The following is a 27552-nucleotide window of genomic DNA, read 5'->3' as shown; positions in this document are numbered from 1 at the left end:
GCAGTCACCAAAGCCTTGGATGAGGGTAAGGTGGTTCACATAGCCTATCTTGACCTCGCCAAAGCTTTCGACACCATCCCCCATTCTGGAATTATAGCTAAACTCACTAAACTAGGTATAAATCCCTACATCACAAGATGGGTTGCCAACTGGCTCACTGACAGAACCCACACTGTAAAAGTTGCAGATTCCAAATCTGACCTCAAGGCAGTGACAAGTGGAGTGCCACAGGGTTCCGTCCTATGACTTCTCCTGTTTGGTATCTACTTCTCTGAAGTACAGGCTAACACAGAAGGCCTCTGGCTGACGAAGTTCTCAGATGACTGCAAACTAGGAGCCATAGTCAAGTCCCCAAATAATGTGGACAACCTACAGAAGGGCCTCGCTGAGACAGATGCCTGGTGTCAGAGCCATGGCCTCAAGCTCAATGCAAAAAAGTGCAGTGTCATCCCCTTTGGTACCTATGAACTGCCACATAGGAAGCAATCTACTTAACACCGAATGCGTGATAAGAGACCGTGGGACCCAGGTGGACAGTAGTCTCTCCTTTGATAGTCACATCGCCACAATAGTCAGGAAGACCTTCTACGTGGCACACCTCATCATAAAAAGGTTCTCATCCAGAAAAAAAGAGGTCATTGTTCCCCTCCACTCATCACTCATTAGACCCATTATAGAGTACAACGCCTCTTTTGGAATGTACCTCACAAGACATCTGCAGCAGCTGGAAAGGCCACTGAAGTACCTCACAAAGAGGATTACTGGCCTCAAACAAATGCCCTACACTGACCGCCTCAAAAAACTCCAGCTTTACTCCGTAGCATATCGCCTGCTCCAAGGTGATCTCTGCCTAACATATAAAGCTATGTCAAACCCAGAGCTGTTGGACATGCTACAACTAAAGAGATCCCAATCCCTCCAAGCTACACGCTCTAGGGACCTAAACCTTGTCACCACAATAAACAGGACACGCTGGAGGTATAGATTCCTTTCCCAGAGACTTTCTATACTCTAGAACAAGCTACCCATCTATGTCAAGCAAAGTTCTTCATTAGCACTCTTCAAGAAACATCTTGATGAGTGGATGGGAAATAGGAAATACACCCCGGGGATCACTTCTGTGTCTTTGCTGGACAGTGGCACAGGAAAATAACTTTCTTGGGTGGCGTAAGCTATGGTACCTTGCTGGCTAGGCTTACGTAGGCCCTTGGGCCGATAGCCTAGTACCTACCTATGAACCTATGTGGGAGTTAGCCACGGGCAGGCATCTTCCCAACTAGTCCAACTTCTAAAGCTCTGCAGATGTAATAGTGTGAGTAGACTCCTCCCCATGCAAGTATGCACGCTTGCATCTTGGAAAAAATAAGTAGACCATCTTGGAAAAAATAAGTAGACTGTCTGCATCCGCCTTTTTTCCATGGGAGGAGCAGGTAAATTTGCAGGACTTTGATCCACTATTGTCCCCAGAACTTCCTGAGATTTCTTTGCAAGGGTAAGTAATCCACTAATGCATTGTTTTTCTTTCACTTTATTTATTTATTTTGACAATTTCTGAAATTTCCAGGAAATCCTATGTTGTTTCACTGGGTATTTATTTTATAGGCTTGACAAGCCTTGGGATTTGCAAGTATCAGTTTCCATTCAAAGATTTGTGTTGTGCCTTTTCTGTCCCCGGAGTGTCTAATTTGTCACTTGATTATCAAGTGTGTGCGAGTTTCACTGGGAAAATTTAGAAGAGTAGAAAGGCCATGTTCTGAGTGTGGCTGATGTAGAAGTTGTTAGAAGCCATTATGCAGGTATCCACACATACTTAGGTGACTTCTGTGTAGTCCTTTTCTCTTAAGAAGCTGCATAAAAAGGAGCACTGCCGCAAGAAAGTTGATTGAGGGAGAACTCAGAAAAAAAGATGAGGAATTGTCCCACAGGCTACATCCCTTGGAACCTCAGTGCCAGAGCTCTGTACCTCATTGGTCAGAACCCCTGACTTTGCAGGATTAAAAAATAAATAAATAATTGAACTTTTTTGTTGAATTTCAGAAATCTGTGTGAAGCCATTTTTTGCCATTTATTGTGGAGTATTCAAAATGTAAGAGAAGAACTCATAATTACCCTTTTCTTTGAGGAAGGAGAGGACTTGGTGAGTACTTTCCCAGCTATCCTCCCCCATAGTACGACTCTGTCAAGAAGGAATCCATTTCATCTGAGTTGCTACCATGGTGAAAGATCATTTTAAGTGCTAGACAAAAGTGTAACGGTACAGGGAAATGATATTTTGACCTTTTAGTTTTAGATGTGCCAAACCCCTTAGTGGTCCAGCCTGTCTGAGACATTTGAGCTTACATTTTTAGTGGCATTATTAGACCCAGATTCTCACCCCAACACCGCCACCACCAACAACTCCAGGGAAGGTCCTTAGAGAATTTTAGTGAAAAATGCAGGATGAATCCCTGAAGACATAGACCGGAGCACTTGCCCAACTGAATCAGAAGGTGGAGAAGCACAATACCAAGCAGTCATGATGCTCTTAATGCAACATCCAGGATAGTCACAGTGGGGATCATTCATTAGGAGGTATGATGGCAAAGGATTCATCTATTGCCTGTAGACAGTAGTGGATCTGAGGGATGCCTCTCTTTATGTCACAATTTGCATGGAGTACCAAAAGTGCTTCTGGTCTAAGTCTGGGAGCCACTATTTCCAGTTTGCATCTTTGCCCTTTGGGCATTCTACAGCACTTTGGGTGTTCACAAAAATGCCTGGAACTAGTAATGGCCTCCCTGAAGACAAAATGGTTGCGTATGTGTACCCATATATGGATGATTGTCTAATTTAGGCCCTAACATAGTACAAGTTCTGAGAAAAACCTGTTGATTTCAGCAGGCTACCTTCAGAAATTCTCCCCAAATCTGTTCATGCCCTGGATACATCCAAGTAAGTACTAAATTGATCAAAACAAAGTAAATTGTATTTACTGGAGGAGAAAGTAATCTTTTTGGAAACTTTCCTTTGCCTGGAAGCTAACATAACATCTGAAGTTGTTAATCTTCTTCCTATTCATCACTGATGGGTTAGGTTCCGAGCCCTCGGAACAGAGTCAGCCTTATACCAAGCTTGCGGATATCAAAAACTCTCAAGCTAAGCTGCTACCCACAATGCCCTTTGCTCAGTTACCTCAGATCTCATTTGCCACACAGCCATATAGCAGCGTTTCACCGAGCTCTCCAGCTAAGTGTTTTTTTTCATATATATTTAATAGTTTGAAAAAGTTTTTTCTACTTTATAACTTGTTCTTGTTGTTCTATATTGCTACTGCTCTACTCACAGGTATTTCTCTCTTACCATTGTTGGCAATTTCTTGGTATCTCTAACTTTCTACCTTTACGGTATCTTGTTACCATTGTTGTGATTTGCTTTTCTCTCCTCCGTTTCCTCTCTTTGTCCCTTGTGTGCGAGAGTGTGTTTGGAATGTCTGAAAAGAAGAGAACTACGGGATTTAAACACTGCTCTTCTTGCAGTGGTAAACTGACAAATAGTGACCTCCATGAGGAATGTGTTTACTGTTTGGGGGTTCCGCATTTGTCGGCGAAACCCCCGTGTGATATCTGTGCTAGTTTCAGTCAGCGCATGCTGAATGAATGTCGTAATAAACTTATTTTAAAGGGCCTGCTTGCTTCGCCTTTTTCCGAGGCCATTTCTGCGACGGAGGTCTCACCCCCTCCTGCTTCAGATAAGAAATGTCCGCGATCGGACCCCTCTTCACCGGCTGGTGACAGAGGTAAAGGTCACAAGCACAAGGCCCATAAGTCATCATCTGAACACCAGTCTGCCTCCTTGGTGCCGACTACCACATCGGCTCCAATGAAGTTTACCAAAATAGCCTTGTCAGCACCCACCCCAGCACTGACAATTATGGCACCGCCTACATCTTCGATACCGAACAGTATTTCCACTTCTTTATCGGTACCGAATTTGCCTGTTTCAACCCTGTTATAAGTTCCGACAACGACATCGGAACCATTCCTATCGTCCATTCCTACAGTGACTTCTGCTCCGAGCCCATTCATGGCTCCGACCATACAGTTATTACCTGTTGTAAAATTGGAATTGTTGGTGCCGTTCTGCGACACACCACAGACCCGATACTCATCCAATGTGGACCCATTTGCCAGACAAGCCTGCAGCCCCTTTTTGGACCGGCCTGACTCCCCTTCAGGTGCATCGGTGAGATCCACCAGGAGCCTTTCCGAATTGGATGTGGTGTGACTTTTTGATCAGCTGCTGACTGCTAGAGGAATCTCAAATCCGCCTTGGACCCTATCCCACTCCTGGCTTTGGGTCTATTTCTCCAGCAACCCCTACTTACTCTCCTCCCTTGGACCCCTCTGTTCCAAGGCTCATCTATCCAACTTTTTCTAGAGGAATTCCTTCCTCTGCGCCAACAACAACTCTGTCTGAGGTTCCGAGATCCCTTTGGGTGCCGGTTCCGTCGGAACCCACCCTTGCTCAGTCTCATGCTTGGGGGGGGGTTGAGCCCCCGGTTCCAGTGTCTGTTCCGACAGTTATGTCGGCCCCATCTTCGGATCAGAGGGTGACTACCACTCCGAGTTTGATTGAGGCTCCGTCCCCGGGGTCGGACCATCTGGAGCGGGATGTGACCCCGGTTCCGATTCAGTCTTCTTTGGTTCTGGGCTCCCATTCCTGTTCGGGCGGGCCCGCTTTCTGGGTGATGGAAAGAGTGCTTGCTGCCAGCAACCCTCCACAGTTGGTTATTCCCCCAGTTTCCTCTGTGCCGCAGCTGTAAAAGTCCACCCCCCCAGAACTCCAAGAGTGCAAGGCCCAGGAGAACCCTGTCCAGGGCATTTCACTTTCCGAGTCTTCTTCGGATGTACCCACCGAAGAACCACCTCAGAAAAGGGTGTGTAAGAGGAAACACACTGACTCCCCGGCGGAGTCACTCACAGAGGATACGGACTACGATGATGTGGAAGGGTCCCCACGGTCGCCCTCTGATGATGTCTCCTTTGGGGACATCATGGAAATCTTGAAACAGAGGGGTGACTGAAAGTCCTCAACCCCTTCCTCAGAGGAATCAGTATTCCTGCAGGCCTTTCGCTCTCGGCCCTCTACTTCTTGGGTGACCCCCCCCCCCGCCGATGAGCTGGTTAAACTCATCCTGCAACGGGCTTGGAAGAACCCCGACTCTGTTGAGGCCATCCCCAGAAGATCAGACAAAGTACTCTTCCCTCCAGAGGATCAACCCCATTGGTCCAGAGGCTTGCCAGTGGACGCTATGGTGGTGGCGGCTACCACAAAAGACCTTGCAGAAGAGAGTCCTGCTGTTCACCTGCCCAACAGAGAGTCCCGGGCAGTGGATAGGTTAGGTAAGTGAGTCTTTGCGTCAGCGACCTTCGCGGTTAGGTCTCTGTACTTTATGGCACATTTTACGAGGCTCCAGAGAGATCTTATCTCCTAACTCTCCGGAACCCTCGCTGGTCAAGTATCTGATGGAGCACGAGATAAGGTTGCTTCCCAACTTGCCACCCTGGAATCTATATCTAATTCATCCATGAGGTTGCTGTCACACGTAACTAAAGGAGCAGCTAGAGCTGCGGGTGCAGGCGCAGTCATGAGACGTTACGCCTGGATGCACATCTGTGACCTCGCAGACTCCTTCAAGTCTTCCTTTCTAAATGCCCCTATCGAGCCTTCAGCTCTGTTTGGTGCGAAGTTCAAGGATACACTAGCCAGGTGCGAGCAAGACGGGAAGACCTTGTCTGCCATTGGCCTACGCTTTTCCAAACCTCAGCGTTCATTCTCCAGGAATCAGAGGAGCAGAAAGATGTGGCACAAGAAGTCTCAAGGTCCTTTCCGAGATGCACGTGGTGAGGACTCCTCCAGAGGCAGAGGGGGGTTCCAATAATGGAAGCTGTCCCTTTCAGGGCACAAGGGGTCCCCGGAACCAGGGCTCCAGAGATTCCTTCTCAGGTAGACCATATCAGCGCTCCTGAGGTGCTGCCCGATTGCTTTCCTCTGGAAGAAGTCTGGGCACATTTCTCTCTGCACCAAGATGCCTGGCTATCCAATACGAATGACCATTGGGTGCAGAGAATCATTACTAGAGGCTACCATGTTCCACTAATATCCTATCCAAGACCTACGAAATCCCTTCCCGATGTTCCACCCAGTCAAAAGGAGGAGGCAGCTTCCAAGATATGAAAGCTACTTCAAAAACGAGCCATCCAAAACATCCCCTCAGATCAATGCGGATCAGGGTTCTACTCAAGATTCTTTTTGGTGTCAAAGAAAACAGGGGACTGGAGACCCATTCTGGATCTCTGTCATCTAAACAAATCAGTAGTTCAGACCAAGTTCCACATGGTCACGATTCAATCCATCCTCCCCTATCTCCAGGGTTGGGAGGGTGGCCTAATGGTTAAGGTGTTTGCCTTACAAACACAAGGTGCAGGGTCTGAGTCTCTCAAGGGATAATTGGCTAGGCTTAAAATGACTCGCGAGGGCAGTTAGCCTAGTAGTAATCTATGATCCTATGATCTGTAGGAGGGTGTGTGGATGTGCTCATTAGATCTCCGGGATGCATATTACCATATCAAAATGGACAAGCGCTCCAGGAGCCTCCTTCACTTCCAGCTCGGAGCCAATCACTACCAATTCAGAGCCCTGCCTTTCGGTCTCTCAACGGCCCCCAGAGTGTTCACGAAATGTCTTGCAGTGGTAACAGCTCATCTGAGACTTCAGGGATTCCAGGTGTTTCCATATCTAGACGATTGGCTCCTCGCCGCCTCCACCAAGTGTCTTCTGGTCAGGGCCTTCCGCTACACTTTGGCTCTAGCGGAGTCAGGCATCACCATACACTGGCAGAAATCAAACCTTCAACAGTCGCAACAACTAGAATTTATAGGGGCAGTATTCAACACGCAGTCAAGTTTAGTCTCTCTTCCTCCCCACAGTCTTCAGAGATTCAGGGCAAAAGTTCAGTTGATACTCTGCCAAAGCAAGGTATCTGCAAGGGAGATTCTTCAAGCCATAAGATCTATGGCCACAACCATCCCCTTAGCCAGGCTTCACATGAGATTACTACAATGGCTTCTTCAGGCCCAGTGGATACCCAGTCTACACCCCCGGAGCCCAAAGATTCTCATCACCAACATTTGCAAACAAGATCTCCTCTGGTGGATGTGTACAGATGAAAATCTTTGGTGTCGTTCATTCCAGGTTCCACAGCCCAGCGCCACAGTGACAACGGATGCTTCCCTGATGGGGTGTGGGGGGGGGGCACTTCCAGGGAAAGTCAGTCCAAGGCATGTGGTCCGATGTAGAAGTCAATTTGCATATCGATGTCCTGGAGTTACGAGCGCTGCTGTTGGCGTTGCAAGCTTTTCATACGCTTCTTCTGTCCGGAACGATTGCTGTCCTGTCGGACAACATGTCCATGGTCTGGTACATAAACAGGGAGGGACCAAGTCTTACCCCCTTTGTCGCGAACCCATGAGAATCTGGCAGTGGGCGATAGCTTCCAACTGCTTCCTGATCGCAGCGCACATCCCGGGGAGCTCCAACATGATTGCGGACAGACTGAGCAGATGCATACTTCATCCTCATGAGTGGTGTCTCAACCCGAGTGTGGCGACGGAAATTTTCAGTCGATGGGGCCAGCCATGCTGTGACCTTTTCACCTCCCCTTCAAATGCAAAATGCAGCAGCTACTTTTTTCCCCTCTTTCCCCCTCTCGGGGAGTCACCGAGAGACACTCTAGTCCACTATTGGCCCACGGGGTCTCCTTTATGCTTACCCTCCGATTCCTCTGATCTCCCTCGTTCTGCTGAAGGCTATTCAGTTGAGAAACAAAGTGATCCTCATTGCTCCATTTTGGGCTCGCCAAGTGTGGTTCCCCTTCCTTCGACCTCATCTGTTACGACCTCCTTGGATCCTGGACACCCGTCAGGACCTAATCTCTCACCCACAAGGGCTGATTCCTCCGAATCTGTCCACCCACAAGCTGACAGCTTGGTTTCTCCACTTTCGTTAGTTGCCAGGCAAGTAACCCTTTCTTCACCTGTCCGGGATATTATTTTGGCTTCTCATAAACCATCCACCAGAAAACTTTACAAGGATAAATGGAAAAGATTCTCTATTTGGTCATGTAATCAGGAGCTAGACCCATTCTCAGCCCCCATAGCCACGATTCTTCATTATTTGGCTGAGCTGTTCGACAAAGGTGTCTCAGCTTCTACCATCCGAGTCCATCTAGCAGATATTTCCAACTTCCATAACTGGTCTGAAGGAGTACCACTTATTTCCTCTCGTCTTTGCAAGACCTTCCTCGAGTATTTTTCACAGCAGGCCTCCCATCAGACAAAGCCGGTGGAGGCATGGGATTTGTCCTGGGTTCTGCAGGCTCTCTCTCTGCCCCCGTTTGAGCCAGCTGCCACCTTTGATCTAAAATTTTTATCTTGGAAATCCTTAATCCTGGTGGCTATAACTTCAGCAAGACAAATTTCGGAATTACAAGCATTATGTACCAGGAGCCCTTATCTGATCTTTCATAAGGGCAGAGTATCACTTTGAACTAACCCATCCTTACTCCCCAAAGTGTTTTCTGATTTTTCAACCAGTCCATTGAACTCTCTGTGTTCTTCCCAAATTACTCTAACAAGGGAGAATACTGCGTACATTCCCTGGATGTTCATAGACAATTACGCTTTTATCTGGACAGAACTAAATCATTCCGCAAGTCAGACCAACTTTACGTCTCCTTTGCGGGCCCTAGAATGGGAGGTGCAGTATCAAAGGTTACTTTGTCTAAATGGCTCAGGGATTGCATTGCCTTCACATATTCACTTACGGAGGGATCTAAACCGGGCCAAATCAAAGCTCACTCAACAAGGGCTATTGCAGCATCTGTTGCCTTCCACTCTAGGGCCTCCATGGATGACATTTGTGCCGCTGCCATTTGGGCTAAGCCCCACACTTTTATCAAGCATTACAAGTTGGATCTGATCTCCAGGGGAAGAGCGGCCTTTGGCTCAGTGGTTCGAAGGAATGTTCTTCCATAAGGGCCACCCAGATTCTACAAGTAGCTGGGAACTCTGTCCCATCAGTGATGGATAGGAAGAAGATTAATAACTTCAGATAAAGAAGTTATGTCTTACCAGAATGTTCCATCTGAGTTGTTGATGATCTTCCAGTCATCACACCCTCCTACTGACCCCCTCCTAAGGTTCCTGGCAGACCTTCTGGGTCTTCGTGGTGTATTAGGGTTTCTGCACAGAGATGGCCTCTGGCTTATTCTTTCTCTGTATGTTGCATGCATACTCGATCTGAGGTAACTGAGCAAAGGGCATTGTGGGTAGCAGCTTAGCTTGAGAGTTTTTGGTGTACGCAAGCTTGGTATAAGGCCAACTTGGTTCTGAGGGCTCGGAACCGAACCCATCAGTGATGACTGGAAGAAGATCAACAACTCAGATGGAACCTTATGGTAAGACATAACTTCTTTTTCAGTGTAAGCGAGGTGCTTCCTCAAAGTCATAGGGAATGAGGTCTCAAATTATTCTGATCATTATCCTAGCGAGGCTGCATGTCTAAAAGATTCTTTGATTCATAAAGCCCTGTGGGGGCAGTGTGCACACAGTCAGTGGACAAGATCCTCCTAGTGCTTCAGTACTTCCAGAAGTTCTTAGAGTGATCACAGCAGGTATGGAAGTGCAAGGACCCACCCTTTGTTTACATGCATTGTACAAGCTGCTGATGCTGAGTGCCTCAGACCGTATTGAGGAGGGGCAAGACGGTACCCCAAGTAAAGTGAGTGGTGATCAGTAGTGAAGTTCATGGAATCTGGGAGGAAGTGCAGTTTGTAGTCTAAGCCATTTGGATGTCAGCAAGCTGTGGAAGTAAGAGTTGATGGTTTTCACCACAGACAGTGCTGCACTGAGGTGGTACATAAGCAGGTTGAACTCATTCATACCATCCTGTGCAGACTACTGATTTAAAGCTGAGATTAGGCTTGGAGAGCTGACATGAAGCTTTAGAGTCTTATGTCCCCTCAGCACTGAGCAGCATTAGAAACAACTTGAGCACAGCCTTCTTTAGGGATCCATAAGTGTAAGTTAAACAAATAGGTATTAAATTCCTTGACAGACATAACAGGGAGATTTCAGAGGTGGGTCCTCTTCACCTCCCTGCCAGACCCCCAGCTTCACACCTGCTACACAGGTGATCCACATTTTTTTCCACTGGAAGAAACTCTTTCTTTATGTCCAAATGCACCTGTTATTCCAAAGGTGTTGCAAAAGGTAGAGAGAGAGAGGAAGATCCAGAGTGATGTTTCTAATAGTATATTGACCCAGGCAACAGTTGACATTCTTGTTTAAGATTACTGCTGCAGCAGCCTTAGCTATATGGGTTGCATCTTGCTAAGGATGCAACAGTCTGCCAGCTTCCAAGGCTTTAGGTCACCTTCCACACACCCAAATCATTAAGCAGCTCTGACTAAAAAGAGGGGTTTCAGTGCCAAGCCCTTCAAAGGTTTCCAGCGCCTGAAGAGCGCTCCACTCGTGAGCTGTCAAGGATTGGCTATCTGCCAACACTTTCCATTGCTGGGCAGATAAGTTCCCTTGGAGGGCTTCCACTTTTACTTTTTTAGTGCAGAAATTGTATTTTTCTGTGAAGTATTTTAAAGCTAAGAAAAAGTGTTTTTATTTACAGCAACATAACTTTTACTTCAAGTGGGAGTGCCACTTTTAATTTAAAACTACTTTTTCTGAAGTAACATTTTAATTTTGGTTGCCAGGAAAAGTGCTTAAATTGCTTTTGATTGTGTTTTTGATTTTTTTTTCTACCTACCTTATTTTCTAACTACTGCTGCCATCCTTCCCCAAGAATCGGGCATCTTTTTTTGAATTAACCATGGAACAGTATAACAGTTCCTCTGTTTTTCCAGCCACAAAAAAAGGAGGAGAAAATTAATAAACAGTTTTCTGCTACAGCAGGCTGCCAAAGTGGCTCAGCTGCAGATGGGTGACTCCACTGTGGCAGTTACTGGTTCCTTAGACCATTCATGTTTTTCCTTGACTTCCTCTGGTGAAGTCCCTACAGCCATTATGAACCAGGGGTTAGACATATTCCACTGTTGGGAGTGCTCTTGGTGGGCAAGGGAGGAGATAGTCTTGTCAGTCCTGGGTGAAGGGTCAGGGTATTCATCTCTGATTAGCCAGAGTGCTGTGCCTATCCCTAGTGTTTTTTTCTGACAAAAGAGGGTCGTCTCCTTCCAAATTTCCTGTCAAAAAGAGGCAAAAACTTGGACCTACATCTGTCTCTGTCATTTTTGGACCAGAATGATTTAATGACCTTGGCTTAGAGTTTAGTTCAAACTTTTGACCCTTTTTGTCTGTTTCTGATAAGAGAAAACATGGATTCTTCAGTTTATGAAAAGGTTTGTGGTTCTGAACCACAAAATGATGGTGAAGGGACAAATTCTACTTTGCCTCCTTAGGTTTCTGATTCAGATTCTGTGAATAGTATGACTTCTGCCAATCTATTTGAAAGATTTTTTTTTCTTCTTTTTTTCCCATTTATTTCCAGAATGAGTCAGTTGTTGTTCAACAGATCTTAAAGAAATATTGTGATTTATTTCATCTTTTTTTTCCTGAACCTACACCAATTTCTCCTGTCCTTTCAGCAGTGGAGGATTATTTGTCACAGCCTGTAACTTGCCAGCCGGACAGCCTATTGCCACCAATAAAGTAAATTTGTATAAAGTTCCTTATTCTTATATGTTTTATATACTAATTCCAGTTCACACCCAGCAGCTATTGTAAACCCAGCTACTGCTAAACATCTGGTGCAAGGTACCTTGAACTACAAGGTATCGAAAACCTAACAGTACCACCATCTTTACAATTTTTCAGGCTTTTTAAGACTGTTTGGGAAGACTCGGACCAAGCCTGTTTCCACTGCATGGAAGAAAGGACTCAAAAATCCTATTGTGAATCCTTTGATCTGATGCTATCCATGTCATTATTCATTATAAATGGGTCTAGGATTTGACCTCTGATCCCAGCTGGCAACTATCAGACAGATCCATAGCTGAAGCTCCTCCCCTTCCCACAATTCACTGCTACCTCTAACTTTCAAATCTTGTTTGCGGCTGGAATGCTTCGGACGTGGTCTTTAGAGCTCAAGCTGGTAGTCAGATAAGTGCTCTCTTTTGAGGGTTTTCTAGTTTACAGTTTAAAATTAGTTATCTGTAGTGAATATTTACTTAATTTAGGATAGTTAAAGTAGTTTAGAGTAGTTCCCCACCTCCCGTGCGCTAATCTAGCTGTTTAGTTTACCCCTCCCCTGCATTGTGTTCTGTTCTGACCTTTTGTCTAGTTTAAAAAGAAGAGTTTTTCAGTTGATTCTTGTGTTTAGAGGGAGAGTTGTGTTTTTTACTTGTTTTTCTTGTGGTTTTGTTAACAGGTGTTTGTGTCTGGTTTACCATGATTGATGAACCATCTAGATTCAAGAGATGCTCCTCGTGCAGTGGGAAGATGCCATGTTCCAACTTGTACAAGAGGTGTCTTTATTGCGTAGGAGTGGCGCACCTGGAGGTTGAATGCGACATTTGTACAGTATTCAACCTCAGGTTCCTTGTGGAGTGCCACAACAAACTTCTTTTGAAGGGCTTGGCTTGGGGGGGGGGGGGTTGTCCTCAATTTCAAAACAGCCGAGGCTCTCGGATCGTAGATCCTCAGATCCGAGCCCAGGCTCTTTGGCTTTGGATCCGAGATCCACTGTTCCAAGAACCTCGGATCTGACTTTCAGATCCAAGACCTACACGGAGCAGATTCCTTTGGATCCAAGCAAGTACAAGCTGTCCCCGAATCCGACTAGCTCGTTGAATCCGACCTGCACGCCGTCTAAGCCCTTGGATCCATCTAGGCTGTTGGATCCAACAGTTCTGTCAGATCCCATTATAATTGAAGACTCACTCTCTCGGCCGTCCAAGAAGTTGGATCCATCCCGTCGTAGTGGATCCCCTCCCAGTCGTCTTCCCACAGACATGGATAGGATGATGAGGAGCTTCCTCAAGGCTCGAATTGAGTCGGGCTGGCTGCCATCCCTGCCTAGGTGACCAGGGGACCATCTCCATGTACAGGACACCCCTCTCCTCTTCCAATCCCTCAGGCTTTGGAATGTCAGGACCAAGGGATTTCTACCGACAGGCTGATGGTGTTGGGTATGCCTCCCTTTTTGATGCCATCAGGGTCCCTGGTGGGCTCTGTTAGTTTGCCATCTGAACAGGGTGCGCCTCATACCAAAGACATTGGTGCGGGCTCACTAGGGTTGGGCTCGGACCCAGAATTTTCAGACCATTCCCACCTCCTAGGAGCTTCAGCTCGAGGCCGATATTGTCAGGGTGCTTCTGTGGTGTGTCGGTGTCCCTTCTTCCTTGCCGGATGGCCCCAGTTGCCGGGGGGGGAAGCCTCGTGCAGTCCGTTGGCCTTCCAGGCGGTATAAAGGACCTTCTCCAGTTTGTCTGTTACCTCTCCATCTTCTCTAGGTCCTCCCCAGCCTTTCTCAGGTTTGAGTGCTGAGGCCTCATCATCCATCCAGGGTCAACCTTCCCATGAGCACCTTCAGGTGGGCACTGCCCCACTTGGGGTACCTGTCTCTTCCAAGTCCTCACCTTAGCCCACCATGGAGGAACCCCCTCAGAAGAGAACATGCAAGAGGAGACACTTGGACTCCCCAGAGAGTCTCTAACAGCGAGGACAGATTTCAAGGAGGGAGACAGTTCCCTCAGACTTCCGTCTGAGGAAGTGTTTTTCGGGGACACCCTCGAGATTCTCAAAAGGGCAGTTGGTCTTCTCCCACCCCATCTTTGGAGTCCCATGTTCCTGAAGGCCTTCGGGATGGCCCCATCTTCTTCCTCGGTGTGCCACCCCGCTGATGAGCTTGTGGACCTTATCACCAACAGGGCTTGGAAAGAGCCAGACATGGTGGAAACTGTTAAAAGCCAAGAAATTCATCAGTCCTCCCAAAGACAGAACATTTTGGAGCAAAAGTGTCCCCATCCTTGCTGTCATGGTGGCTGCTGCTATGAAGGAGCTAGCTGAGCAAAGCTCCTCAGTCTGTCCCCCAAACAGGGAGTCCTGGGAGATCGACCATGTTGGAAAGCACGTTTGCCTCGGCTACTTTGAGTGAGAGTAACTAATTGGAATATTTTACCCGGCTTCAGAGGGACTTTGTGTCGGAGCTTACCGCTTCCCTTACAGAGTTGCTGCCTCCAGAGAGTCTTAAGTTGGTCTCCCTGAAGCTGTCTTCTCTGACTTCCTTGGCTAATGCTTCAGTGAGGTTGATCTCCAGTTCGGCAGAGCGGCAGGTACTGGTATTGCCATTCCATGGCATGGCTGGCTTCGCCTTTGCAGGTTTGCGGAACCTTTCAAGGTATCTTTCACTAATGCCCCCTTTAACGGCTCCACCTTGTGTGGTCCATCTGTTAAGGAAGCCTTAACTGTATTGAGCTGGAAGGCAAGACTCTTTCCACAGTAGGGATCAAGTTCTCTACTCCCCAGCGGTCCTTCTCCAAGACGTAGAAGGGAAGTAAGTAACTTTGGTTCCAGAGGGACTCAGTCTTCCAGGATGCTCCCCAGGAATCCACTTCCATTAGCCAGAGTAGGGGATTCAGTTGCAGATGCCGTCCCAGGGTTAGAGTAGATGGGGTCCGCAAAATAAGGGGTCCCAGAAACTCTTCTCAGAGAAGCCCTTTCAGCATTCCTGAAACGCTGTCCGACTGTCCTGCCCTGTAGGCAGTCAGGGTACACTTTCCCTTCACCTACTGGCTGGACAAGTCTCACCATCGATCAGTGGGTGTTTTATTTCCAGGAGTTATTCCATTCGCTTTTCTCAGCCGCCTCCAATTCAAAAATTTCTCCCGGACATTCCACGCCACCAAAGGGAGTTGGCCTATCTCGAGGTCCATGAACTTTGTCAAAAAAGAGCAGTCCAAGAGGTCCCAGCAGAACAACGAGGGTCTGGAACTTACTCTTGCTTCTTTTTTGCTGCCATAGAGGACCAGAGACCTGTGTCCTACTTTGGACCTCAGCGTGTTGAATCTTTCAAGAAGTCCAAGTTCCAGATGGTCTCCGTTCAGTCCATTTTGCCTCTCTTACGCAAGGGCGATTGGATGTGCTCAGTGGATCTTAAGGATGCCTACTATCATATAAAGATTGACAGACACGCCAAGAGACACCTATGTTTTTGGTTAGGGGCCAGTCATGTCCAAGTCAGAGTCCTGCCCTTTGGACTCACCACAGCCCCCCAGGTGTTTACCAAATGCATGGTAGTGGTGGCAGCTTATCTTCGGCTGCAGGGGTTCCAAGTCTTTCCTTACCTGGATGATTGGCTCCTCACTGTTCCCAAGAGGCATCGACTATCAATGGCTGCCAGCTATGCCCACAATCTTTTCCATTATCTGGGTATCACTGTGAATCTGCCCAATTCCAATCTTGTTCCATGCCAGAATTTGGAGTTCATTGGAGTATAGCTGGAACACAGTATCAGAAAGAGCAGCACTGCCTCCTCGCAGGATTCATCTCATTCAAAGCCAGGTCTCTCTTGCTGGATTCTTCAAACGTTAGGTTCTATGTCAGCAGCCATTCAATTAGTTCCTCTCACCAGGTATGATATCACATACAAGTGCTCCAGTGGACCCTGGCAGTCCAGTGGTCCATTCTGGTTCAACCCATGTTCATGATGATAAAGCTGACTCGGGTTTGTAGGAATCATCTTGCTTGGTGGCTATACCTAGGCTGGCCATTTTGTCTTCCCCCACCCAAGGTCACAGTGACAACGAATGTCTCTCTGTTTGGATGGGGGGGTTTTTCAGGGCAGGACATTTCAAGGTACCTGGTCCCCATAGAGACTGAATTGCATATAAATGTCCTGTAGATGAGAGCATTCCTTCTAACATTGCAAGCCTTTCAGGATTGCCTCCCTGTGGGCATTATAGCAGTTGAAATGGACAACATGGTGGTAGTTTGGTATATCAGCAAGCAAGGGGAACACAGTCTTATCCTTTTTGCAAAGAGGCCATAAGAGTGTGGGAATAGGCGATGTCTTCCAGGTGCTTTCTTCTTGTGACTCATTTACCTTGAAGTTCCAGCGTGTTAGCTAGCAAACTCAGCAGTCCATCTTGAGTCCTTACGAGTGGTCCATGAATCCGTCAGTGGCAAGGATAATCTTCAGTTATTGGGGTCAGTCATGCTGCAATCTCTTTGCATCCCAATCAACCACAAATGCAGAAATTACTTTGCCCTGATTCCCCCATGGGGGGAGTCACCCAAGGACGCTCTTGTTCATTATTGGGCCTCGGGTCTCCTCTATGCTTACCCTCGTATCCCTCTAATACCCAAGGTCTTACAGAAAGCTCATCGCCTGAAGTCCTCTCTCATCCTCATTGCCCCTATCTGGCCTTGTCAGGCGTGGTTTCCCTTCCTAAGGTCTCATCTGCGGTATCCACCCTGGATAATAGATCCCATTCCGGATCTCATTTCCCATCCCTAGGGGCTTCCACTTCCCAATCTCTGGACCCTTCATTTGACTGCATGGTTTCTCCAGTTCCAGTAATCCTTTCACAGTCCAGGCTTCCTTCTCCGGTGCAAAGTATTATTTTGGCTTCTCAGAAACCATTTGCAAAGAAGATATATTCCAGTAAGTGGAAAAGGTTTTCCATTTGGGCCAGGCAAAGGAATCTAGATCCCTTTTCAGACGCTATTCCTGATGCTCTTCTTATTTTCCCCTTTTCAGGATGTGGGTGAGTTTTTCGACCATTAAACTCCATTTGGCAGCCATCTCTAATTTCCGTGTCAACAATGAGCCTACCTTTTCTTCCAAATTGTGTAAAGCTTTTCTGAAAGGAGTTTTTCTTCTTAGTCCTCCCATTATGGATCCATCCCCTCCATGGGATTTGACTCTGGTGCTGCAGTCCATAATACAGAAACATTTTGAACCGGTGGGGTCATATGACATTAAATTCCTTTCATGGAAGACGGCCTTTTTAGTAGCCATTACTTCTGCCAAGAGGGTCTCAGAACTGTAGGCTCTGTGCATTAAACCACCATTCATGATTTTTCATAAGGATAGGGTGTCGCTTAGAACAAATCCTTCCTTTCTCTTTAAAGTGGCCTCCAAGGCTAATCTCAGTCAGTCGATTCAACTACCAGTCTTCTTACCTAATTACTCTAATAAAGGGGAGTATATTTTGCATTGTCTAGATGTCCACAGGCAGTTGCGTTTTTATTTAGAGGACTGAGGAGTTTAGAAAGTTGGACCAGCTCTTTGTGGCTTTCTCCTAGAACAGAAAGGGGCAGGTAGTTTCCAAAGTGACTATTTCCAGGTGGATTGCTGGTAGTTTGTATTACTCACATTTATGATAGTAGGCAGTTGGAATTGTCTAGACCGGTGAAGTCTCACCCTACAAGGCCTGTTGCTACGTCTTCTGCCTTTTGGGCTAGACTCTCCCTGTATGAGATTTGTGCTGCTGCTAATTGGTCTAATCCTTGCACTTTCATTTTGCATTACAAATTGGACTTAGTATCTAGGAACAGGGCTGCCTTTGGTTCCTCTGTGCTCTGGCATATCCCTCATTGAGGCCACCCAGGGTACTGAAAAGCTGGGGACTCTGACCCATTTGTGAGGAATAATGACACGGATAGCATCAGCTAGAGAGAGTTATGTACTTACCATAACTTGGCATCTGTGCTATCCAGTGTCAGTATTCATCACATTCCCGCCCTTCTTCCATCTTCCTTCTGGGTGTTCTGGCAGGCTGGAGTGACTGATATGTTGAAATATTTTTGAGTTTCGGGCTCTTTCCTTTGGTGTAGCAAACTCTATCCGAGGGTTAAAGGTAGCAGGGAACTATGGGAAGGGGGGAGCTTGAGCTCTGGATCTGTCTGATAGTTGCTGGCTCTGAACTTAGACCCATTTGTGATGAATAATGACACTGGATAGCACAGATGCCAAGTTATGGTAAGTACATAATTTTTTTTCCTAAGGGGGCAGGCTGGCCCCAACCCATAAAGTCTTTCCTAATGAGAGAGAGAGAGAGAGATTATATTTTTGGGGTCCCTATTAAATAAACCAAAAGTGGAAAAGTCAAATGGCCAAATAAATGAAAAGGCCATTCACCGATATCGCTATTGTAAGATCGTGGTACAGTGAAGGCTTTAAATTTTGCCCTTTCTTCACTGTAGTGCAATCTCGGAGTTGGTATATATAATTAGCGGGGGTGTGGGTGGCACAGCCCCCCACAATATTAATTTCTAGGAATGGCCTTTTCATTTATATGGCCATTTGATATTTCCACTTTTCATTTATTTAATAGGGAAACTATTTTTGAATCAGTTTGGAAAAGACTGTACGTTTATTAACTATGGGTATAATAGGAGCAGTTAATTGCTATGCCCATGTGTACTAAGATAAAAGTGTTGGTTTCATCCATGCTGCCGCAATGATGAGATTTTCCCTACTTGTATAGACTTCACGTAAGATAGATGAATGATGCTATAAGATGTGAATATAGTATTATGAATGCATTTGCATGAGGGAGGCAGTAGGGTAGAGGTTGGGACAGAATCCCTGGTACAGACAAGATACTTCACATTCATTTTCAATGTTGCATAACTGGTGTAGAAGCCTACCTTTACTTGAGGGTGTTAGGGCCATAATATGTATCCTGAGACAAACACTTGATTTTTGGATTACTTTCTCTCTTAAATTTAAAAAAAAAGAAAGAAACTTGAAGGGAAAGACTGCACAAATGGTGAAGCAACATTTTTTTAAGTGATCAGTCCTTTTAATACAGCAAGAGCTTTCCCAGAAAAGTGGCCTCCTTATAGGGAATGGACCTGAGCCAAGCAGATCAAAGAAAAAAAATTCTTTGAGGGTGGTACCGGGAGAGGCTGAGGGAGGCAGTAGGGTAGAGGTTGGGACAGAATCCCTGGTACAGTCTTGCACATTTCCATTTCCCTTACATCCATACTAATAGAAGGAAGTCTGACCTTTTATGAGTCTTTGTCATGGATGTGTCAGTTAGAGAGTTGATTGTGTTAGGGGAGAAGAGAGTACAGGCTCCCCCCCTGGAGTGTTGCATATATCCTCCCAAACCAAGTGGTTTCTAGTAGGACCAGTGTTGGTTCAGTTGCTGACTTCTGCAGTAGAGTAAGTGCTGCACCCTAGATAAGGGACAGTACTTTTAGGTAGTTCCTAGTGGACAGGAAATGATCGTTCTTGAAGACCCATACTGGACTTGTCCTTACTTAAGAAAAAAAAAATCAGGATGCTCATTCTGCGGTCTTTGTTGCTCTACTAATGTCAAAAGGCTTGATCAGAGTCTTCCCCTAGATACACAGTCTTAAAAAGTCTGGAAAACCACAGCGATAGTGGAACTGTTAGGTTTATCACCTTGGGTGTACAGGATGCTTATCGCTCTATTGTACTCCTCTCCCCATATTTGCTTAACTCAGTTTATACACATTACACTTCTGCACATACCTGGATGACTCTTATTCAGACCCTGTATGAAAAACTGTCAAGTAAAGCTTTGAATCTTGCGAGGTCCTTTCTCGTCAGCCTGGGTGTTTCCATTATTTACCATTAGTCAAATCTGTCATGCCAATTTCAAGACCTTTCCTGGAGTAGTGAATGCAATAAAGAGCATGGTTCTTCATCCGGCTAAAAAGGTCTTTTTCCTTAGCTATGTATAAAGAATTTCCTTTACAGCTCAGATGCTGTTAAGGACCTTAGGGAAGTGTGCCCTCAATTTTCATGGTTCTTTATGTAAATCTGAGTATTACAAAGAACCATTGTTAAAGGAATTTGTGGTTATACCACATACATACAATGGGCATGAGGAATTTAGTGTTAAACCAGCAACATCTGAGAAACGAAATGCCCTTCACACACACTGAGAACAACCAAACCTGACCATAGGCCACAGGTCATGCTTGTGGGCTACAATACACAGTGTTTGTTTCAAGGCCCATGGGATGTGGACTGACTTAAAAATATGTACGTCAGTTTCAAAGAAATTGTCTTTCTGCATGCTGTCCAAGTCTTCAGAAATGTCTTGGCACCAGGAGTGCCAACAATAGTGACCGACAGTATCACACTTGAGTGAAATATACAAGCAGGGTTGATGTTTTCTACAACGTGTGTAGGTTTACTCTGAAAATCTTGGATGTAGATACTTAAAATTCTTAAAGAAAATGAATCTGTTATAGTCATTTAGAAAAGTCTTGGTATGGAGCAATTAAGAAAGGTCCTCATTTAATCCTTTTAAAGGGAGTCTGGATGTGGGAGGAGTTTACAGTTCATAACCTGGCATTGAGGGTCCCAAAAGTGAATCTCCTTGCTTCACAAAGACTTGTATTCAAACCAGAGCAGCAGACTCATTATCCCCTCAGCTAGGGAAAGTTCTTGTGTGTGGCATCTTTCCCTTCTGCAAAAAACAGACCTTATGGTTGACTGTCCCTTTCTAGTCTAAGCAGTCTTGGTTTTCCCTATTACCACAGTTGAAGGAAAAGGGGACCCCCCTTGCCCATATCCTGTGACCGTCTGACCCAACATGGTGGGGAGGGCACTCTTATTCATTTCAAACTCAGCAGCCTCACACCAGTTGCCTTAATACTTGGTCTCTAATCCTCGATTGGATGAGTTTTCTCCTGAGTTCTTTTCAGTTCTGCAAGGTACATGCAGATCTGTCAACAAAAAGTCCTTTTGGGGTAAATGGGGGAAACTTCTGCTTTTTGTGACTCTTGTCAGATCTGCAATGAGACAGCTACAGTATAAGAGGTCCTCAATTATTTTAAGCGCATTGTTTTAAATCGAGTCTGGCTTACGCCTTCCTTAAAGGTTTATTTATTGGCGGTTTCAGCCTCTAAACCCACTGACTTATTCCTTCTGCCTGCCCTTTACATTCTTACATGAATCTTGCTTTCACCTGAGGCCTCACAGGAAAAACATTCAGTCTTGGGACTTGAACTAGTTGAGAAGCATATTCTTCCTTTGTTGAACCAGCCATTGATTGTGCCCAAACGTTTTTTCTTGGAACAGACGTTTCTCCATACTCATTGTGTGGGCACATAGGGTATCTGAGTTGCTACCTTTTTTGATTATAGAGCCATACACTGTTTTAATTTGAGCAGGGTGTCCTTAAGGGCAGCCTTTTTTCGTGCTTATGGTGGTTTCCATATTAGCCCTTAATCAGGTTGTCCAATTGCTACCCTTCTTTCCAAACCTCTGAATAGAGGAGAGAAACTACTCTGTATACTGAACGTGCTCAAGCAACTCAGTATTACTTGACCAGTACCGACGAGAAAGCCTGGCCAGTTTTTCAACTCTCAGTACTAGGGAAGTAAGCAGGCCAGTGTCCATGGAAACACTTTCAGAATGATTAGCAAATTGCATTGCCTTCTGCAATGTTTATCATGGGCAGGTACTTCAGGAACATGTCATAGCTCATTTTGTAAGAGCTGTTGCTACAACTTTTTTTTCAGGAAAGTGCCAGGCCATAGCATCCCTGATGCAGCCACATGGACCTCCATCCATTCTTTTTGTTAACACTATATATAGAAGCTGGACTGTTTCTCCAGGAGTATCACAGGTTTTAACACTGCATTGTTGTAGGACATGTTGGCCACACCATCTTGAGTTCTAGAGATGCAAAGCCTATAGGTGATGTACTCACGGCAACACTGACTCCTACAATCCCTATGGTAGACATAGTAAAGCTGTGTAATAACTATTGCAGCAGGTGCCCAGTTACTGGGATCAGTGCTGCAGTATAGACTCTTACCTGCATTCCCCTTCATCAGTCCTGTACCTAGCAGACTCTGATTTTGTAGGGATATACATCTTACAAACAAAGCATATATAGGTGTCTCCCAGGGATCATAACTGACCATGACACGGAGCAGCTGTCACAGGGTAGGGTATTAGGGAGTAGCGTATTCCTTTCACACCAAAAACAAAAACTGAAGGTATCCCAGAATGTTCTCCCTATTTTACTTGGTAGTCTGCTGATGTATTCTTTGTCAAGTAGAAAACAGCCCACTTTGGAGATATCCAAAGCTACTTCCACCTGTGACTAAGGCTTACTTATGAGTAATATAGCAGCAGCAATTCCTCCATTTGAAATGTTACTGCGGTGATAATTCCTGTAGCTTGTCCTATATCCTTTTAAAGTAAGGGAGAATGCAGCATGTGCAACTGTGTATGAAGGTATATAATATGCGTGTATTTATGTACCTATACATATGTAGAGCGAGAGAATGAGAGCTCATCACTGGGGACAGTAAAGGCTTTTGTTTGTACTTGCATATAAAAGTGTGTGATAAATGTTTACATATTTATGTATGTATACTTGTGTGTACATGGCACTGTGATGATGCTGAGGTATATCTTAATGTGGGAGTTAATCAGTAAGTTAGTCTAAGTGCCACATCACTTCTTCAGTGGAGCTGTGTAAAAGCTGTTGAATACATGTCATGTGACACCTCTTCATTTATTCATCTTGATTGTGTGTGTGCGCTACTTAAAGTATTCCTCCAGCCCTTAGCTTAGAATGAAGATTTAGCCAGCCATTATTCAACTCACTGATTTCTGATAACATCAGACATGATGCGTCGGCTAAGTAATGTTAACAGGTTTAATCACATAATTTTGTACATTTGAAACTTAAAAGTACTCGAAGATCAGATTCACCTGGCTTTGCATTAGTTTTGCAGCTATTGAACAGTCATGCCGCACATCCAGTATCTTTAGTTGAACAAGGCATGGGATTTTTTACACAGAATTATTCCAACTGTCAAAGAAGGAATGTCATTGGAGGGTCCAGTTTAGATATCAGAATGCTGTCATGTTTATCAAGACAAAGTTCATAACGACATTGCAGACACCACTTCCCACTGTTGACATAGGAGGCATTTTGCTGACCATGAATATGCAGAATGCTTCCCTTAACCTTCCCAGTCAGAGTTCATAGTCACTTTTGTCAGATTTGTTACCTATTTAACTGAGTTCAGAGAGTTTTCGCTAAATGCTTGGCTTCAGTATTTGCCTCAGGCTAGAGTGTTAACATTTACTGTTATTCTAGGTGACTGATTCAGACTCTTTTCTTTAAAGCTTACACATTTTAGTTCATCAGATTATGGAGTGTTTAAGAGTCTGCCCATCTTCCTCATTTTTCAAAAATGACCTCTGTTTCATTCTCAAGCCAAGAGATAACATCTCCCATGTTAGCATTGTGTCAGTATATTGTACAACTTGAAATTGGATTTTTCTTTTCTGACTCACTGATTACAGGGACATTTTTCAAGGTTCTGATGTGCACATCTTTTTTTATGAGCATCACTGCTGTGTTACACATGAGAAAGGTGCAGTGGTAACTTCACAGCCTGTGAAGTTGGTTTACAAGCTCTGGAATGTGTCCTTCCTTTAATGCCCCATATGAAGGGATTTCAGTAATTGCTTGTTCACACCTTTGCAAACATTGTCTGGGCTGTGACTTCAGTACTTGGCCTTCTGACTCTTTGCCTTCTGGTTATCCTCCAGTTTCTACCAACTACAGGTTTTAAACTGTTTGTGATTATTCCCTATTGTAGACCCATTAATGAGAGTCCTTGATATAGAATACAACTGATAAGATATAAGATATCTTGTCATTTGATGTACGATGGGATCCTCTGTTGTGGATCCTTTTTACCTCTTGCTTGTTTGTCTGTGTCTGGTTGGCTCCTGTGACTTGGGGTTGCTGTTGGAGTGACCTGTAAATCAAGCTGGTATGTCTTTTTACAATTAATCTTTTTTTTCCATTGTTTTTCATGATTTACAGGAACTACATTTAATCTGTGGATTGTGGCAAACTAAATGGTGCAAGAGCTAGATGTATTCAGCTAATGCAGACTTTGATGTTTCGCTACACCTGCCAGCAGAGACTGTTAGCATGCGAGTTTCGAGGAAAAGTAGGCAAATAGAGAAGGGACAGATGTGTTGATAATAGGCCTTCACCCACTCCCACTTATGAGGGTTCCCTCATATATCAGCTGGTAGGGTATATACATACCTATTATGTGAGTATCAGTGACAGTCTGATTGCTGTTTGTGACTGTTTTTCTGCCACAACGGCATTTGCACAACTGCCTTTTGCACTGGTGCCCTTGTGATCCAGTAACAGTGCAAGTGATAAAATCATACATATAAGCCGGATGATTTCTAGTGAGAGCAACAGTTGCAGAATTCTGTTGAACATCCAGATTGCTTGAGTGAACTGGAATTGCTCTGTTTAAGGGTTACTGTCTAGAAGAACGAGAACTGCAGAAAATGTAATCTTAAAATTAACAATTTTATATAGTTGTATAGATTGGCCAATAGTGTTTAGTGTAAACAGTGCTTCTTTTATGGTCAGATATGTATATGATTTGCTTGTCTATTCTTCCATTTTAGGAACGAGAAGATGAACTCCGGGTAATGGCCAGGAAAATCAGAATGAAGTAAAAAAGTTTATACAGATTTCTTCTTTTTTTGTAATTAAACTGTATTTGTTTAAATTTGTATACTTGCAAAAGAAAGTCAAGATATTATTCTGTGTATTGATCAAGGGAGAGAGAACGTAGAGAGAGGGAAAGGGAAGAATGGGAACAGAAATACAGTCGACCAAGCCGATCTCCCTCACCTAGACACAGTGAGTATGCACATAAACAGAACGTGTAAGATAATTTTGTGCTTCTAGGATGAATTTTGCCCAACACTGTTTGCGTAATTACAATCAGACAGGAAGACGTCCAACTTAAAATCCATTTATGGGTGATGCTGGGTTTGAAAGCCCCACTGTAAACAAGAATAATTAAAGCTCTAACATGCCATGTGTAATACAACATAAATACTTGAAAGTACTTGTTGAAAAGTACAGTGTGAAAATGGCATTGCTCCAAAGCCTTGCTTAACATGGGAGACCACTAAATGGGAGGGGGGTGTTGGAGAAAGAGGTGTAGAAGGTCCTGAAGATAACAACAGTGGTAGTGAAAAATTTACATTGAGGAATGTTTCGAACCTGAATTATTTGTTCTTTAATCAGGCTTTACTCATAGTTCATAGGTGTTTACTAGGCTAACGACTACAAGGGCCTTTTTTAAGCCTAGCCATGCATCCTAAATCTCTGACAAGTTCTGATACCCTCGATGAATGTAAGCAGGGGCCTGGGAGATTAAACAGATGTATAAAAAATGGAGTAAAAATGGGTGTATATTAGTAATTGACGACTCATTGTTATGTGGGATGAAAAAAAATTGCCCCACATAGATGAGATGAAAACTGCAGCAACAGTCCTTTGTGGGGCAAAGGTAGTAGATATTAAAAATGTATACTTAAGTTAATTAAATTAGATGATCAGATCTCTGCTGTAGTGGTATGTGGTGGTGGTAATGATCTGTGGGAAGTGGTCAGCAAAGAATTCTAAGAAAAGTTAAAGAAATAGTTGAACATTTTTCCATGTCCAAGGTAACACTTTTTTTCATGGATCTTTTTTTGTCAGTTAAGTATAAAACTGTAACAACTAGCTGCGGCCAGTAACTTTGATAGTAATATACAAATGTGTATGTATGAGACTAGTAATTGCCATATATGTATATGGAAATGTATATATTAGAAAGAACAGATTATTTTTCTAGGGATAGGTTTCACTTCAAGTCACTCAACAAACACATTTTTTTTTTTTTTTTTTAAGAATTGGAGTTGATCAGTTTCCAAGGAATATTGTAAGGGGAAAAAGAAAATCTTTGACTTTTTGTGTAACTAATGCGAGAAGTTTAATGTGAAGCATCATTTTTTTTATTATCTGAAGGTAGTGTGGACATAACAGTAATTACTGAGATATGGTTTAGTGTCTTGTATTGCCTTTTTAACTTTACTGGATATAATGGTTTTCATTTATGTAGAAGGGATAACAGAGAAGGTGGGATATTACTTTATGGATTTTATAGACCTTCCCCCTTCCTTAACTGATATAGAATGGAAATTGTGGGTGATAAATTATTCAAAAGTATTTCCACTTTTAATTTTGTTCTTATAGATGGTTTGAACTTGTTTGGTATTAACTGGTTGTATATGACTGGTAATAATGGGCTAGGTAATTGTCTTTTTATCCTTCATAACTGAGATGGAAGCCTCACAGAGTAAATCAACCAACTAAAGATAAAAATGTTTTAGATGTGATATTTTCATCTCATGGGGTTTTGGTCTCTGATTAATCATCTTAAACCCTCCAAATACTTCTGAACACTCAGTAGTCAGGTGTTCATTTAAGTGATCTGCCTTTGTTTTAAGTCTTGCGTATTGCATTAGAGAATAATTTTTATAAGGCTGATTATTTTTCTGGTGCGCTGTAACTGGAAAGGAATCATAAGGAATACTTTAATGGTCTTTTGGAGAGATTATATGTCTCCATAGACATGTTTGTTCCTGCAAATAAAACATCCTAAGTTGCTACTAATAAAAAGCCACTTCGGGTTACCTCCAAAATAACTGCACTAGTGAGAAAGAAAAAAAAAAGGTCTTGGGAGAGATTGGAGCAAAATCCTACAGTGCATAATATGTTCTTTAAAGTAACAGCAGCTAATGTCAGGAAGCATGTTAGGAAGGCAAAATGTATTTATGAATTAAGCCTTGGTCACGGAGTGTCTGATGATAAGAAATCCTATAAATGTGAGGTAAATGAATAAGGTTGTGAATTTGAAAGGTAGCTTAATATGTGATGGAATATTCTTGTTCCTAAATTGAACACTTTATTAGTTTTTTGGCAGATGTGTGGATGATAACTTGTAAAATAATATTAGAAAGAATAAAATTAGGAAGGTGGGTGGTTTTCCTCATTTCCATTTAGAGATGGATGTATAGAATTTGGCAAAAGTAAAATTAGATTCGCCCCCTAAACCAGATGGGATTAATGGACTATTTATGTCCTTTGCTAAGAATAGTATTGGAATGTATTGATCCAGTGTTGTTTTTTTCCTGTCCTGGTTCAACGTATGGGTTATTGTATCTGAGACTTGCCATTTCCAAAAGACCCCCCCAGCCAAAGCTCTGCCTCCTCTTCCTATAATGCCTAGCTCTGACAGAATAATCCCAGATCTCATTCACAGACTTATAGGGTAACAGCTTGATCTTGAGCTCTGTTGGGGCTGTATTCTTTTTTGCAAATTATTGTGTAGTTCTGTATTTTTCCTCTACAATTTTCAGAATATAGGATAGTTGATGCTCAGTGTGTTTTTTTGTAGTTTTATTCTTGTGTTTAACTAGTGTAGTTGTTAGGTTAGGTAGGAGTGTTTGATCTTGGCATTAGCAAACTTTTCCTGCCCTTGTATTGCGTGGAGTGTTCCTTCCATTACTTGTAATAGTTTCATTTATATTAGTTAGGGTCTGTTTTTTTCTGTTTAGCAATGCAGAAAGATTTTTAAAAAGTGTATGGCCACAAATTTCCCTCCCAAGATTCAC

The 27552-nt window shown here is 44.0% G+C and overlaps 1 protein-coding gene across 2 annotated transcripts in view; it reads left to right on the top strand.

The window, feature by feature from the left end:
- Positions 1–27552, top strand: part of LOC122801610 (CLK4 associating serine/arginine rich protein) — a 1938306-nt gene that overhangs the window by 1769769 nt on the left and 140985 nt on the right. The window contains exons 18-19 of one of the 2 annotated variants that reach the window (XM_044071085.1): positions 24508–24554; positions 24663–24745. In XM_044071085.1, the coding sequence (XP_043927020.1) occupies positions 24508–24554; positions 24663–24745 (130 nt within the window). Of the gene's footprint in view, positions 1–24507; positions 24560–24662; positions 24746–27552 lie in introns of those variants that run through there. The other variant, XM_044071086.1, reaches the window with a different exon arrangement.

Source organism: Protopterus annectens, chromosome 5.part0, assembly GCF_019279795.1.
Source record: "Protopterus annectens isolate FY-2018-M chromosome 5.part0, PAN1.0, whole genome shotgun sequence".
Taxonomy (NCBI): Eukaryota; Metazoa; Chordata; order Ceratodontiformes; family Protopteridae; genus Protopterus; species Protopterus annectens.
Note: the sequence above shows the minus strand (reverse complement) of the source record. Positions and strands in the feature narration are given on the sequence as shown.